Genomic DNA, 14,576 nt, shown 5'->3' on the forward strand with positions numbered 1-14,576 from the left:
TTCAAGAGGATTTTTACACCAAGGAAGAATGCTGCCACTACAAAATCATTGGTCCAGTTCTACCAGCATTTCTAATGGTAAAGCTGACTGTGCCCTTGGGCCTGCAAGAGGATTTATTTTCTTTAACAATTAAGGAGCATTAATAATTAGATCTGAGTTATAAACCCAGAAATATACATCATCTCGACAGGCATCATCTTCAACTCTAAACAGTTTACTGCTCCACGTAGGAATGTACTGACTACTTCATTGACAGGTAATCAAGTTTTAAAACAACTTGACGACACAGCAAAAGTGATTTTGCATCATGTTTACCTGCTTTTAAATACTGAAATGCAGATCAGGTTTGGCATTCGGTTTGAGCGTTTTCTTAAGTTGGTTGGTGTTGTTTTGGGGTCATTGTTTATGTGCAATTTGTGATTTTTAGGAACTGTTTACTGGAAAAATCATCAAGTGTAAGAACTAGAACAAAGCAAGGTCCCTGGGCAATTGCTACATACCAATCCTAAGCTTTATTCCTGCCCTAAATACTTGCAAGTCCCTCTGATGTACCTAAATACTGCTCACATCTTCATCTATTAGCTTAACGAGAAACAGCACACCTTGTGTCTGGACATGATCTGGATGTCTGCTGACTTGCTGAACAGCAAATAAAGACAGGCAACCTTATGAGCTCACACAGTAGCAGGCACCTGCTCGAGCACCTTCCTTCTGTACAGGCAAGATGCAAGTTTTAGAAACCTCACTTTTGGTTCACATTAGTCAGGAAAAGAAGCATGGAATTTCACACTTTAGGCATTTTATGGATCTGAAAAAAATTCTGATTTCTTTAGAAGCCAAAAAATGAAATTAAGGTTGTATGACATCATTCTCTTTTACAAGCACCTTTAAGAAACAGAAGATTCTCTGGATCTTGGCACGTGCCAAGACCTTTCTAAGCCTCTGGAAAACAGGTATTTTAGTTTTTTTTAGAAGCTGTCTGCTGGGATGAGCACTCCAAATGTGGTAATAAAGCTGCAAGGGTGCTGAAGGCCCCTTGCTTTATGCCTGTCAGAACACTGCACCTTTCAGTAACTTCCACATTGTGCAGGTATTACTGAAAAATAAACTCACAAAATAATTTTAAAGCACAAATTGCTGGGTTTACTAAGCATGTTAAGTCACTCCTGACTTTCAATGCAGTTTTACATATGGATTTCTTTTTTCAATATGAGCTAGTCACATTATGGGTAAGATCCTGATGTCTGCCTGTCTTGGAGCCCAGGACTCCTACTAGAACAATTGGACAAAAAAAAAAATTTGCCTCTCTTCCAGTGACCCAATCAAGTTTGCATTGACACAAATCCAGAAAGTTCAAGTAATCCAATGATTTATTAGTGACATATACCACAGATTTGGGATCAGTTGGAACAAATGCACTACCTGCAAGATGATCTCAGGGTAATAAACCCTGGCTAAGAGCTAACAAAGCTGGCAACGCAAGCCATTTCCACAGCTCATAACATGTAACAGGAGTGCAATCAAAGTTAAGCCATCCATTGAAGGTGCAATTCTTACTAAGAAAGGTGTCCCTGTCTGGGGTAGAGCCCATTGACTGCCCACTGACTCTCTTTCCCTCCCAACTGCTGATGCTGCTGTCCCTGCACACACATGTTCCTCTCATGCATTTCACACCATAGCCTCAACTGTCTCTGCCTTCTAGGTGGCATTTAGCACGATTTGGATAGAGAGCTGAGCCAGAGTCATATGTCAAGCACACCGTCCTTTTGGCTCATTAGCATACTATGGGGTGTTCAATATTACAATTGCAGTTAAAGATCTTCACTCAGGCACTCTGGCACTCCAAATCTGTTTTTAAGTTGGTTATTATTTTAGCCCTGCTTCACCAGTTTCAGCCAAAGCAGAAAAAAACAGGAATTATTAACTCACATTTAAGTGGTCTTGCCTTTGATTTTTTCTGATTTTTTCCAAGATTGCAAGATTCTCCTTCTCAATGCCTTCATCCTCAGATTTCTTCCCATCAACAGGTTCTTCCTCCTTCATATCATAGTGATCCAGATCTTCAATGTCCTACAGGATAAAGGAAAACTCCCTGTAAATAGCTCTTTGTTCAACAACAACCTCTCCAACAGCATTTAGAGATACAGTCACATGCTGCACAGCACTCAGTGATTGTTGGATGCCTTCTCTATTCTGCTCTAAGTTTACACTCCACCAGCAGAATTCACTGGAAACCACAGAATCAGCCAGGTTGGAAGCGATCTCCAAGATCATCCAGTTCAACCTATGCCCCAGCCCTATCCAATCAACTAGACCATGGCACTAAGTGCCTCATCCAGTCTTTTCTTGAAGACCTCCAGGGATGGTGACTCCACCACCTCTCTGGGCAGCCCATTCCAATGGCAAATCACTCTCTGTGAAGAACTTGCTCCAAACATCCACCCTAGACCTCCCCTAGCACAACTTGAGACTGCATCCCTTTGTACCAGTGCCGGTTACCTGGGAGAAGAGACCAACCCCAACTGGCTACAACCTCCCTTCAGGTAGAAATGTAATGAGCTTCTAGATACAAATGAGACCAAAATTCACAACCTGTCTGCTACCTGAAACAAGTACAATAAAACCTCTGCAAGAAATTACAGTTGTAGCAAAATAGCCCATTTAAGTCAATAAAAGACAGGGAGTTAAATATTCTGAACAGGACTTGAGAATCCAAAAGTACCTCAACTTAGGACACTTCCAAGATGCTTGTAAAACTGGCCTCTTGTTTCTGTTTAATTCCTAGTTGTATTAAAGTTCTCAGAAAAAAAATAACAACTCATCTGGCAGTGTTCCAGCAACTCTTCAAGAAAGTTAAGCATTAGCAAGCCACATGTACTTAATTCAAAGTGACTATTTCAGCTGAAAATTGGATGCAGCAATTTTGGAACTAAGATAGGAGACAAAATGATGTGGTCAAGTGTTCTGATCACACAATGCAGCAATTTCAGTTGAGTTCTAGGTCAAGACACTGGAATTCTTCCACTCTGTTCTGAGATAGGGACACCCTGCTGCAGAGGAACACTCTGAACTCAGAAGAACTTCTTGTTTGTGAAGAGGAGGAAAAAGTGTAAACACCGTGAAATGAAAATGGAAACACTACAGCAGGCACATAAGCAAGCTATGACCATACAACTACGAGATGAACTCAAATATGCTGTGCTCCACCAGGCCTGTGGAGACTCTTTATGCACCATCTGTTTGCATGGCAAGAAAACTTGGCTCTAAGTGCCAGTTCAGGGCTGCCTCACATATTAAGAAAGGCACCTATGTTGTGCCTTGGACCGCACTGTTTCCTCCGTAACAGCTTTAGATTGAGTAGTCTTCAAAACACTCGTGCTTCTCAAAATAACAATCTGGCCCTAACCATAAGCTGTTTTTCCATCTAGAAACTGGACTAGATTACAAGCTGAAGATAACAGTGCCACACACAAGGTCATCTGACAGTCTATAAATCATGACAGACATGGCAACTGTTTTTTTTTGTCTAAAACAATCCAAACAGTAAAATATGCTACTTATGAGTCTACAAGCAACTAGAGTTTTGTGGCAGCATGACTGGGCAGTGTACAAACTACCTTTGCAGAAACTGTGGCTCCAACAAATATGATCTGGATCAGGCTAAATACAGTGAAAAAGGCTGCTTCAAACTGAAGAACATAGGAACTTTTTGACCTTTCCATAGAAAGACTTTTTTCTTCAGAAATGAGATGCCCAGTCTTACTACGTAATTCTGTCATGCAAAGCCTAAATGTGAAGTAGTCAGAACAGTTCTGCTATAATATGGCTATTTCTAAAGGTTTGCAAAGCAAGTAGGTTTGAGCTACTGTAATACAATATAGAAGTAATTGAAAGAGGTGGCTCTCACACAGTACAAAAACGTGTTGCTAGACAATGACATAAACCCCTTAAACGTTTAGCATGTTTGTTTCAGCTGTCCTTCCATTTCCTTCAACATATTATAGTTAAAAACTAGCTCACCTGTATAATGAATCAGCAAACTGATTTACTCTTAACCAGTCTGCTTCAATTTGGGAGGCACTTTCAACTGTATCAGAGCCAGTTCATGTGCTGCTTGGAACAATGCAAACTTACTGATTTGGCACACAATGTTATGAACTGTTTGATAAAACACAAACAGATGTCCAGTTCTCTGTATCCAAGTACCTCACAGCTGAGATCTAGGTTTAAGAAGAAAACTTCACTAGTTTTGTGGCTGAAGTGAAACACAACATTCAAGTAAACACACTTTTTTTTCTATTAAACTCTAGGGAGGTTACTTTTTAGAGTCTGGCTTAATCATTAGCCAGCCACTATAGAGTAAAACGTCAGAAATCTACAGAATAGGCCAACAATGTGATATATACACATACTTCACCCATATCTTCTTCCTCCTCCTCCTCTGATGTAACATCTTCTGTTGTGCCATTCTGCAATACAACAATAAGGTTTCTGCATAAGTTGTGCTTATGTTTTTCTTTCACAACCAGGAAATCCACTATCACCAAGAAAGCAGCATGTATGACAGGTACACTTGGCAAGGTCTGCAAAAGGCTGGTTTAACGTGAAAACAATCCAGGAAAGCATCTCTGTCCATGTCAGTGAAGAGACTTTTGCACAATGTTGCAGCTAGTTTCACATGATGTTCTAAGCAAAAACTTAACATTCAGATAAGGTTATCTGAATCTGAGACAGTGACAAATGCAATGAACACATCAAGCAGGTTAACTCATGACCTGTAACCCATGAAAATCACATTCAGGCTCTGACTAGAACCCATACAGATGCTAGACCTCTAAAAAAGAAAAAAAGCCAAATTTTAGAGCTCTAAAAGTGAATGGATTTTTGTCTCGCCACCTAGAACGCCTATGCAACAACTACTATCACACAGCCACTGCTATTAGATTATTTGATAAAGTACCAAAACAATATATTGCTTTCATTTCTCATGGCTTTCTCTTTCACGACACTACTCCAAACTTGGGAAGGCCGAGCTGCAGGAAGACTCTGGTTATCATTCCAATACATTTGTCCTCTGCTTACTCCTTTAGTAAAGAAGCAATGTTACTGCTCTAGACAACACAAGGAGACGGTTTGCTAAAACCACTCTTACTTAGCTTCTGAATTATCTAACATCTGTGGCTAAGAAACCTTCTTGAGTTTGGTTTTGACTTTCAGAGCACAAGCAAGACTATTCAAAAAAGTTACTTCCTAATATTAGAGGCCTGTCACCTTACAGTTGCTCTGCTATGTGGGTGGCTGAGAACAAGAGACCTATAGGATTGCAAGTTGGCACATGACCAAAATCAAGCAAGTTCTTTCTCATTGCTATGGTACTGTCACCACAGGAAAACTATCTGCTACATTACAGTTTTTAGAAATCATGTCACCTTAACATGTACAAGCAAAAGAAGATACCATAACCCTATTAAAAACACAAAAAAAGTAACAGTTACCATCAGTTACCAGTTCTGCTTAGCAGCACAACACAAAGCATTTCAGTTAACCAGAAGATTTCACAACTCTTCATTTCTCAAGTGTACAAAAAGTAAACAAGGCACCCCAGATACTCCCTACCCAGAGCAGCATATGGTCTTGATGTGCCATGACTCTTCAATGGATTCAGAGGAAGGAAAACATCAATAACAGTTCACGCGAGTGCAGCCTAAAATACATGGTCTTCAAGGAAAAGCAAACAGTACTGCACCACATTTACATTTCAGAAAAAATTAAGTGTGGGAAGCACTTGAAGTGCACAGTAATTGTCCTGGATAGAACTTAGGAGGGAATTAAACTGACAGCAGTGGTATCACATACACCCCTTTCAATGACACAGAAACTCCGAAGCCAATTGTGTAACATTATCACAGCACTACGAAATAGATTCTGTCACCAACATGCAAACTGAGGATACCATAAAGCAACAGTGCTTCCTATGTCATTTGTGGCTTACACAAGGTTTAATCACTCCTATCACCTTGTCTCTTGACACCAAAAAAACAATTCCATCATTACCATAAGGAGATGCCTGCAGGTTTTTAATTTACCTGTCCAGCTGGTAATGGCTGATCTAACATTTCGACATCTGGATGCTGAGGAAGATTATATAATCTGCAGAGGTCACATATTAATCGCTTCAGCTGCTGAAGAAGCTATCAAAAAAGAAAACATAGAAATGGCCATTTAAACCAAAGCACAGAACCTTTTCTTCACATCTTGGTACTGAACACTCACTCAGAATAGAGTATTCAAATCTGCATGCACTGGAATAAGGTTTCAAGTCCCTCTTTCACTCTGTAGTCACTAATAAAATCCCCATGATGGGAAACCAAGGATATGGCAGTTTAGACATGGCTCCTGTTTGACTCCTCATGTCAAGTGAAGAAAGCCAGGAGCAAAATAGCAACCTACTGTGGCAGCATCATCCACTGCAGGCATGCATATTTCAGCTACAAATCACTAGGGAATAATCTAACAGTCACATTTCATGAGATGAGGCTGTTTCCTAAAAAACATCCTCAAAGAACCTGTGACAGTTTGGGTGTTACCCGCCCCCTGCCCCCACTCTTATGAAATCACCCAAACTAGACTCAGCCAAGCTGGAAATTAAGGAATGAAGCTTTATTTACAGCTTAGCACAATATACAAGCAGATATGCACAAATATATACAGTTATATACAAATTGCAACTAACACAGAAACACAATACTCCTCCCAGAAACAATCTAAGTTCCCAGGAGTGTTCCCAACCCAAACTCCCTTCCCCCTCCCTCTTTCTCTCCCTTCAGAAATAACCACATCGACCCATGTATATCTCACATGATAAATCTGGAGATGTGAGGTGAGATGTCAAAAAAAGATGAGAAGGAGGTTAGAGGAAAAAGGGGTTAAGTGGATTAGAGAATTAAAAGCAGAGTCAGCCAGAGAGATGAGATTGCCATAAAGAAATCACAGCCCCAAGTGAGAGCTAAGAAGTGTGTGAGAAGTGCTCATCTTATCTGCATTTTGACTAGCTGCATTTGTCAGCAGAACACTGAGTGATATAGATTATTGTTGGTTTTTTTTCTTTCTTCTCACAGCTACGGATTTAATTTCTCTCAGTAAAAAGTAGCCTGAAACCAGCAGAGAACCAAGGAGGAACAGTCTGACTTTCCACACCCTGACTCCCTTTCTAGGGCACACCACTGAGGCACTAAAAGCTATACAAACATTGTGTAAGCATTAATTCTTTTCGGCAATTTTACTTCTCAGCTCAGCCTCTAAGTAATTGCATTTTCAGAAGTTTACCCAGGCAGTCTCTGCTCCTAGCAGTGATAAGGCTCTGTGTTTAGAGTTAGTACCAAGAGCTGGTATGCAGCCCAAGGTCACTGCCATGTCTTGCATACCACACTCGAGGTGCAGAATACAAAGCTGCACCTGTAGGGAGAGTCACACAGGACAGGTGACCCTAAACTGACTAACAAGGGACACCACTCCATAGACATTATACTCAGTATAATGCTGAGGGATCACAAAAATTGAGCTTCTTCATCAATGGTCAGTGTCTGAAAAGAACTCTCTGTTCTGCCTTGAATCCTGATAAATGAGTTCCTTAATAAGTTCTCAAATCCAGTTCCTGAATCAGATTCCTGTCCCAGTGTGGGACTTTCCCAGTGCCTGTCCACAGCACCAGGGGGGTTGGGGTTTGATACTGGTTTATAATTAATTATACTCTTTTCATTAGTTTTCTCCTCCAATCAATTAGTTTATCTCTCTTACTCTCTTTCTATTCCCCTTTGGCAAAGGACAGGGGCTTATGGAGAGCATCTTTCACCCACTTAGTGACCAGCCCAGCCCTAATCCTTGACAGGGCACAAACTAGCCAGTCTGAGCTAGCACCCAGGTAGTCTGCTTGGCATACCTTGTATCAGGTTCAGGCACAATCTGTTCCTAGCACCAATTTCTAGCTTTACAGTGCTTTACACTAGCATTACACTGACTGCTTTGTTAGCCTCAAGATGTGCAACACCTGTCACCCACAGTAACACCATCCAGAAAACACATTAAGTTCTGCAGAAGCAGAGGAACTTTAAGTTTGGTTCTTAATCATCACACTAAGTGGATTTCATAGCTGTTAGATTTCTCTAAGCAGCCTCAGAATCCTAGTTAAGGCCAAGACTATAAAAGTTTATTTCTCTGTCTTCTAACTCCCTAAGGTCTTTGCATAGCTATGTGAGAAAAGCCAAGGAAGAACTGCAGGATACCTTTACAACACTATCTGCAAGCTTGCAAAAATTAGATATTTATGGACTTTTCTCCAGCTACCAAAGGGAGTCCACCTTGCCACTTGTAGCAGGTAGCGTGCAAGACCATCATTTCTGTACCCGCATCTTCCAGCACTACTAGTAGTTCATGTTTGGAGTAGCAATTCCTACTTCCCTTTATCTCTCTGTAAAGGAGGGAGGCTCTTAAAACGTAACTCATCCAAGGCACAGCATAGACTGTATTACCTTGAAAGGATGACACATCTTGAACACTATTTGTATACTGTATTTCTTAAAATATACAATAAATTAAGGTATCCAAGAAAGAAACTAGTCACTCCAAAACCACTCTACGTGTCTAAATCCTTGCTATCAGACAGTTCAAATGCACTTCCTTTACCATCTCCAAGGTTAAATTTCCAAGCCCAAATCACTGGCAGTGATAAGCAAATGTTGCCCTTATGCTGTCTGAAAGCTTCAATGCATTTTCCTTCTCCAGCAGAATTCAGCATTCCTGTTTAACAGGAATATTATTTATCCAGAGGCCATGAACTGACACGCCAGCCTGCACTACAGGAATTATGACATTCTCTCCTATCACACCACATTTGCTCTTTCTGCATCATTTGTGACAGTCATCCTGAACTAAAAAAATAAAGGAGGAACTGCTGAATCTGCAACACATTTCTCATGGGTATGTACATGAGATGGGATAGTTTCTGTCGACAGACGCTTTCTGCAATTATCACATTTCTCAGTGTTAAGACTCTACACTTGCCTTAAGCACCAGGAAATCATTCACCATGCAGAAAGCAAATTAATCAATCCAAAGGTTAGTTGATAGAATCACAGGCCTTAGAACTTATATTATTCAGTATGTGCAAGATACTTAAGCTAATATTGCTACTTATTTTGCAGAGTATTTCTTTGCATAAGTAACACTGCATCATGGAACACTGAAGCATAGATCATACAGTATCATCATTTGTCATCTTTTTCAGGTAGCTAAAGCTAAGCAAGCCACCCATGTCATTGTATCTGTTGTGAAGTGCTCAAAACATCTAAGTGGGGCAGAGAAAAAGGTGACCCCCAGCACTTGGCTAGTCCAAAGCTTGGAAAAACAGATGAATACAGTGAAATGTATCTCTACAGAACAAGATGGTAAAGGCTAGAACTCAATTGCAGAATGAATCTTTGCAGCTAAGACCTAAGACACTGTAAACTTCTCACTTGCTTCTGGACATAACACTATAAGGTACACAAACGCTGCTAGAGCAATTTGCTGGCACAACCTGGCCCAAACTACACAGTGGCCGTGCTTGAAAACGTGTCTCCCTGCCTTCAGCAGCACATCTGCACCTTCTCAGTGGCACTGGCACCAAACAGCACACCACCACACAGCACCTTACAAGGTTCATGACAGATCAATTCCTGATGTGCTTCAGCACATTAAACACCAATGTAACTGTAAAGGGGGAAGCAGAAATGTACAGCTGAGAGCAGGACCCCCTTGGCAGCACTGCAGGGTTAGCTTAATGCAACTGTCAAATTGCAGTTTTTATAGCAGAGTTATTTTACTTGACATCACTTTCTGCGATCTGCAAAGGTGGTGGCAGAGTGAGAAGCTGACCTCAGCACACCACTACAGCCCTTCCTCTATGTTGCTGTTTTTTCTCCAAAGGAATTAATTTCATACCTTTGATCATTTTGCCATCACCATTATCCCTCATGCTCTGCTCACATCTGTGCTGGTTTGAGGCTAATTGGCATATTTTACTGAGAGAAATTAAATCCTTAGCTGTGAGAAGAAAAAAAACTCCAATGAACAGTAACCTGTATCACTCATTCTTCTCCTGAGAAACATAACTAGTCAAAATATAGATAAGACACTCCTCACACACTTCTCAGCTCTCAGTTCTGTTTCTTCTCTCTGGCAGTCTGTGTGGCTGTTATCTGCCTGAACTCTTTAATCAAACCTAACCCCTTTTCCTCTAACCTCCTTGTCTTTCTGGCATCTCACCTCAGATCTCTCCTGATTTATCACATGATATATACAGTGATTGATGTGCTTATTTCTGAAGGGAGGGTGGGGGAATTTGGGTCAGGAGCCTATTTTTGAGAGGAATTTCTGTATTACTTTTAGCTCGTATATAACTGTAAATATTTGTGTATATATATATATATATATATATATATATATATATATGTATGTTTGTAAACTGTAAATATAGGTTCATTTCCTTAACTTTCATCTGGTTGAGTCTAGTCTGGGTGATTTCATTTGGGGGGGGGGTACCTCCCAAACTGTCACAATCTCTTAGAAAAATCACAGCATAATTTGTGGTGAAAGGCTCATCAGGAAGCCATCTGACCCCATCCTCTGCTCTAAGCAAGGCCTGGCATGATGTAGTGCATGTTAACTGTACAGTAATAGGCTGTACCAAAAGCAATAGCATATTTCTGCCAGGTATTAACAATTCAAATGCATTTCCAGGCTAACTTCACATGCTTGGCCAACACAAAATGAAAGATTAAGACACTGACCATGCTGCTACTGAAGAAAAGCAGGCTAGTGGTGTACCAAGCTTTACTCAAACACAGACTTCCTAAAGAAGAACTAAACAGCAATTGGAAGAGATAGTCCCCAGAGTATAGTATTAAAGAAGCAATGTAAATAGCCTGCATAAGGAAAACACCCAAGTGACTAAATTCAATGACAAACATGCACACTAATGATATTGATTGCAATCTATATCAAAATAACAAAACCTTAAACAGTGTTTCATGAGTTATGGCAAGTTGGTAGCTCTCATAGACACCATCATGCTGGCTTAGAAAAACAACTCTTAAGATTTTTTGTCTCCTTTGTTAACATCTTGAATCTGAAAACAGTTCAGACCAATTTTCTGGAAACCTGTCCTACATTAGGAGACCTTTTCATGCATGAGGAGATCTAGTGCCATACAAAAGTGTTTACAATTTTATGATGATTTTAATGACATGAATGTGCTGCTGGGTTTGCTATGAAGCACCTTGTTTTCCAATTAACAAGAAACACAGACTTAAGAAATATAGTCTAAGTTATTTTATATGTGTTCATATATAAATGTACACATGTATGTATGCATGCATATACAGTCTGTGTACATGTAAGAAATTAATCAAATCTTAGCCTACAACTGAAGGAAGTTGCTGAAGGAGAACACAAGAGAAAAATCAAAGGTAGAAATAACTCTAAATTTAGAGTGTGACCACTACCTGGCTATTAGGCAGCCTGTGACAGTAACTGGCCTCAACACACATTCAGCAGCCTTGGGCACCTTCAAAACATTAAGCCAAGATGTCTTCTGCATTTCATCTCGGACCTCCAAACCCCATTAGTTGCTCCTGCTTTGGTAGCTTTCAGGAAACAATGTTGGCTCTCACAACGCCATCATGTGGGCCTAAATCTTAACTCCCAATAGAGCACCAGCATGCACCAGAAGATGCCAGAAATTATACTCTTTTGCCATCATCCATGCAAACTGAATATGGTCTCGGGGTTTGGAGAGTGAGAAATAAAGCTACCCATCTGAATTTAAGTCTATTTCACTACTGTCTTTCAAGCACAAGCCTCCAAATCACATGCAGTGACATAGGGTTTGAGACTTCAAACTTGCAACTTATACTCCCACTATATTAACAGACCAATCCAATGGAAGCAGCATATATCTCTTCCATGGCACAACCACTAGAAGGCAGCTGTTAGTTTCAGCTACCTACCAGGTCTAATGCTATGCTGATTTTCAGGATCCAAGAAGGAATTTGGGAGATGCTTGTGATCACAAACAATTCTGTAGTCCCTTCATCTCCTGACTGGACCTTGTTCCATGTGCACAGCCAAGCAGCTAAACCCTCCAAACCTAATGTTGTCTATGCTGATCATGCTCTTCATCTTTCCACATTTTAGTGTTTTGACAAATTTTCATATCTTTGCACTGATGCCAAAGTAAGTAACAGGTGCAGACCCACAGAAGATTTTCTAGGAAATGTGTGCATGAATTCAACATAGTAAAACAGTTATCCATTTACCATGCCCAATGACAACAAATTGCAAGGCTCCCATACATATAGCTCTGCCAAATCTTTATGCCTCAAGAGCCCATTTTTCAGTTTCCCAAATAGCTGATACCTGCCAAAAGCTACAAAGCAAGCAAAAAGAGCAGAGTAACTCCAAAGAATGCTATATCAGAGTACACTGCTAGCAGTGTTTATTGCTGTGCTCAGTTGAGCTCCTGGAAGAGTCCAAAATCATTTCTCATTCAAAATGTCACTGTTACTGTCATTTTGAGTTGAGAGCAACATGGCACAAATGATTCTTTAGCTGAAAGCAAACTGGTTTGCAACATTCTAAAAGCCCAAACTGAACTGCGTTTTGAGGAGATAGCATGATATTTCAAAAGCTTCTGGATTTCTACAGGTACTTATCCCTTCCTATCTTAGTCCAAGAAGTCTGTATGAGTTGTTCCAAACCCCTTGAAGGAGAGGAAGTTGTATAGGCAAAAGTTGCAGGGAAGAAAAAAACCCAACAAAACACAACGGAAGACTGAACAAACCAACACAACCCAAAAGCCACAAAGCCAAGCCTTTTGAGCAAAACAAAGAAGTGAGCTTTTGTACTGGGAGTATTTGTCTCTTCAACCACTCCTTTCTTTGTCTTGGTATATCACCATGTGGAGCAGATTCCCAAGAAACCCATGGGCCATCTAGAGGTAGCTATTACAACAACCCATCAGCTTCTACATGGACACATACAATCTGGACATCAGAAGCTGTCCTCTTGCAGTGTACATAAGCAGTCTATGCTTATGCAATTCAGTACAGCAAGTCCTATGCACATCTGAGGTAAAGCTTCTACACATCTACAAGCAAACTTCCAGGTAGTTCAAGATAGGAAAGTTTTTAGACAAGCTGAAGCTACTACCTACACCAGTTTCAAGCTGGAGAACGTTCTGCAAAGTGTGTTTAACAGAACAGTTACCTTGGCCATATTTTCTGCTACTCTATACTGTTGTAAGTCTGTCTAGGCAGAAGTCACAAAGCCCAAAAGGTCTATAACATTCTTCTAGATGTACTTAAGTCTAAAGTTTAGGCTCTAAGAAAACATACAACTGCTAAGACTCCTGAAAAGAGATTCAATATATAAAAACACTAATGTTCCTCTGCTATGCTTTTTGGGGTTTAACTACAGCAAAGCCCATCAAGGCTCTCACTTGCTTGTTTTCCAATCATTTCTAGTAGAAGTCAAATGCATCCCACATATCTCTTCAGAAAAAGAAATCTACACAGTTTAATTTAAGATTGAGTATGCTTGATTAACACCCTGGTTAACATTAAAGGAAAGTCATTCCATCAGAAAAAACATTCCAATTTTTTTTCCCCAAACCAGGTAAATACCAAGGGCAGCACACAATCCATGTAGTAAGCAGTATTCTGCATACTGATTTGTTCTGTATGTATGCATGCATTCCTACAGATAAAAAACAACAACAAAAAAGATCATCTGTTAAAGACCATCTTTAAGGGTTACTTCATAGCCATAAAGGCAAATTTAGGAAGGAAAATTAGAAGAAAAAAAAAAATCACTGAATTTCTGAGTAGGCTGCAATAATGCTCTTTGGAAAACAAAGTAGATGCATGGAAAGTTATGTCTGAGTAATATTCAAGGACGCTTACTTTCCTGCACAGAATGGGAAGTTAATGTATTTTTACATATACACATAGAGTTTCCATCACTACACAAGCATTAGAGTCCCTGCAAGGCTTTTCTTTAAATAACAGTTATGCAAAGGCACACCACTGTCCACACCTACCACTACCAAAGGAATGTTCTGACCGGTTGGAATCTAGCAAGTCAAGTTGTCTTTACCAAAACCAGAACTCTTTGTATGAGTTACCATCATAGCCATGTTTTGAAGGATACACATTCTCAAAAATACAAAGCTTTTGCCTTTCTAATTTATCTGTGCAAAGAAAACTCTAGGAGAGCTGTTACGATCTGTAGTTTAAAGTTCTCATGCATTTAACTGCCTAATTCTTTTTCTGAATACTCTGAACTGTGCAATTGCTTAGGTTAAAATTCACCTTCTCTTAAAGAGAAAGCATTTAAGTAATTCTTTCCTCCTTACCCCAAATGTACTGTATTACTTTTGGTTCGTAAGTTCTCATGAGAGAAAGCTGTGGTCACAAAGCTCCTCAATCTCAATCCCCAAAACTAGCTAATTCAATTGCTTGCTAATGCAAAAAAGTAAAACT

General features: G+C 40.0%; 1 protein-coding gene across 2 annotated transcripts in view; it reads right to left on the bottom strand.

Annotated features, from left to right (window-relative positions):
• The window catches only part of UBE2Q2 (ubiquitin conjugating enzyme E2 Q2), a 50,464-nt gene that overhangs the window by 19,113 nt on the left and 16,775 nt on the right, over nucleotides 1-14,576 (bottom strand). For both annotated transcript variants that reach the window (XM_064157331.1, XM_064157332.1), the window contains exons 3-5: nucleotides 6,087-6,191; nucleotides 4,413-4,469; nucleotides 1,930-2,070 (exon numbers count right to left, since the gene is read on the bottom strand). In XM_064157331.1, the coding sequence (XP_064013401.1) occupies nucleotides 1,930-2,070; nucleotides 4,413-4,469; nucleotides 6,087-6,191 (303 nt within the window). The remainder of the gene's footprint in view (nucleotides 1-1,929; nucleotides 2,071-4,412; nucleotides 4,470-6,086; nucleotides 6,192-14,576) is intronic.

The sequence above is a fragment of the Pogoniulus pusillus genome, chromosome 17 (assembly GCF_015220805.1).
Source record: "Pogoniulus pusillus isolate bPogPus1 chromosome 17, bPogPus1.pri, whole genome shotgun sequence".
In the NCBI taxonomy this organism is placed as follows: domain Eukaryota; kingdom Metazoa; phylum Chordata; class Aves; order Piciformes; family Lybiidae; genus Pogoniulus; species Pogoniulus pusillus.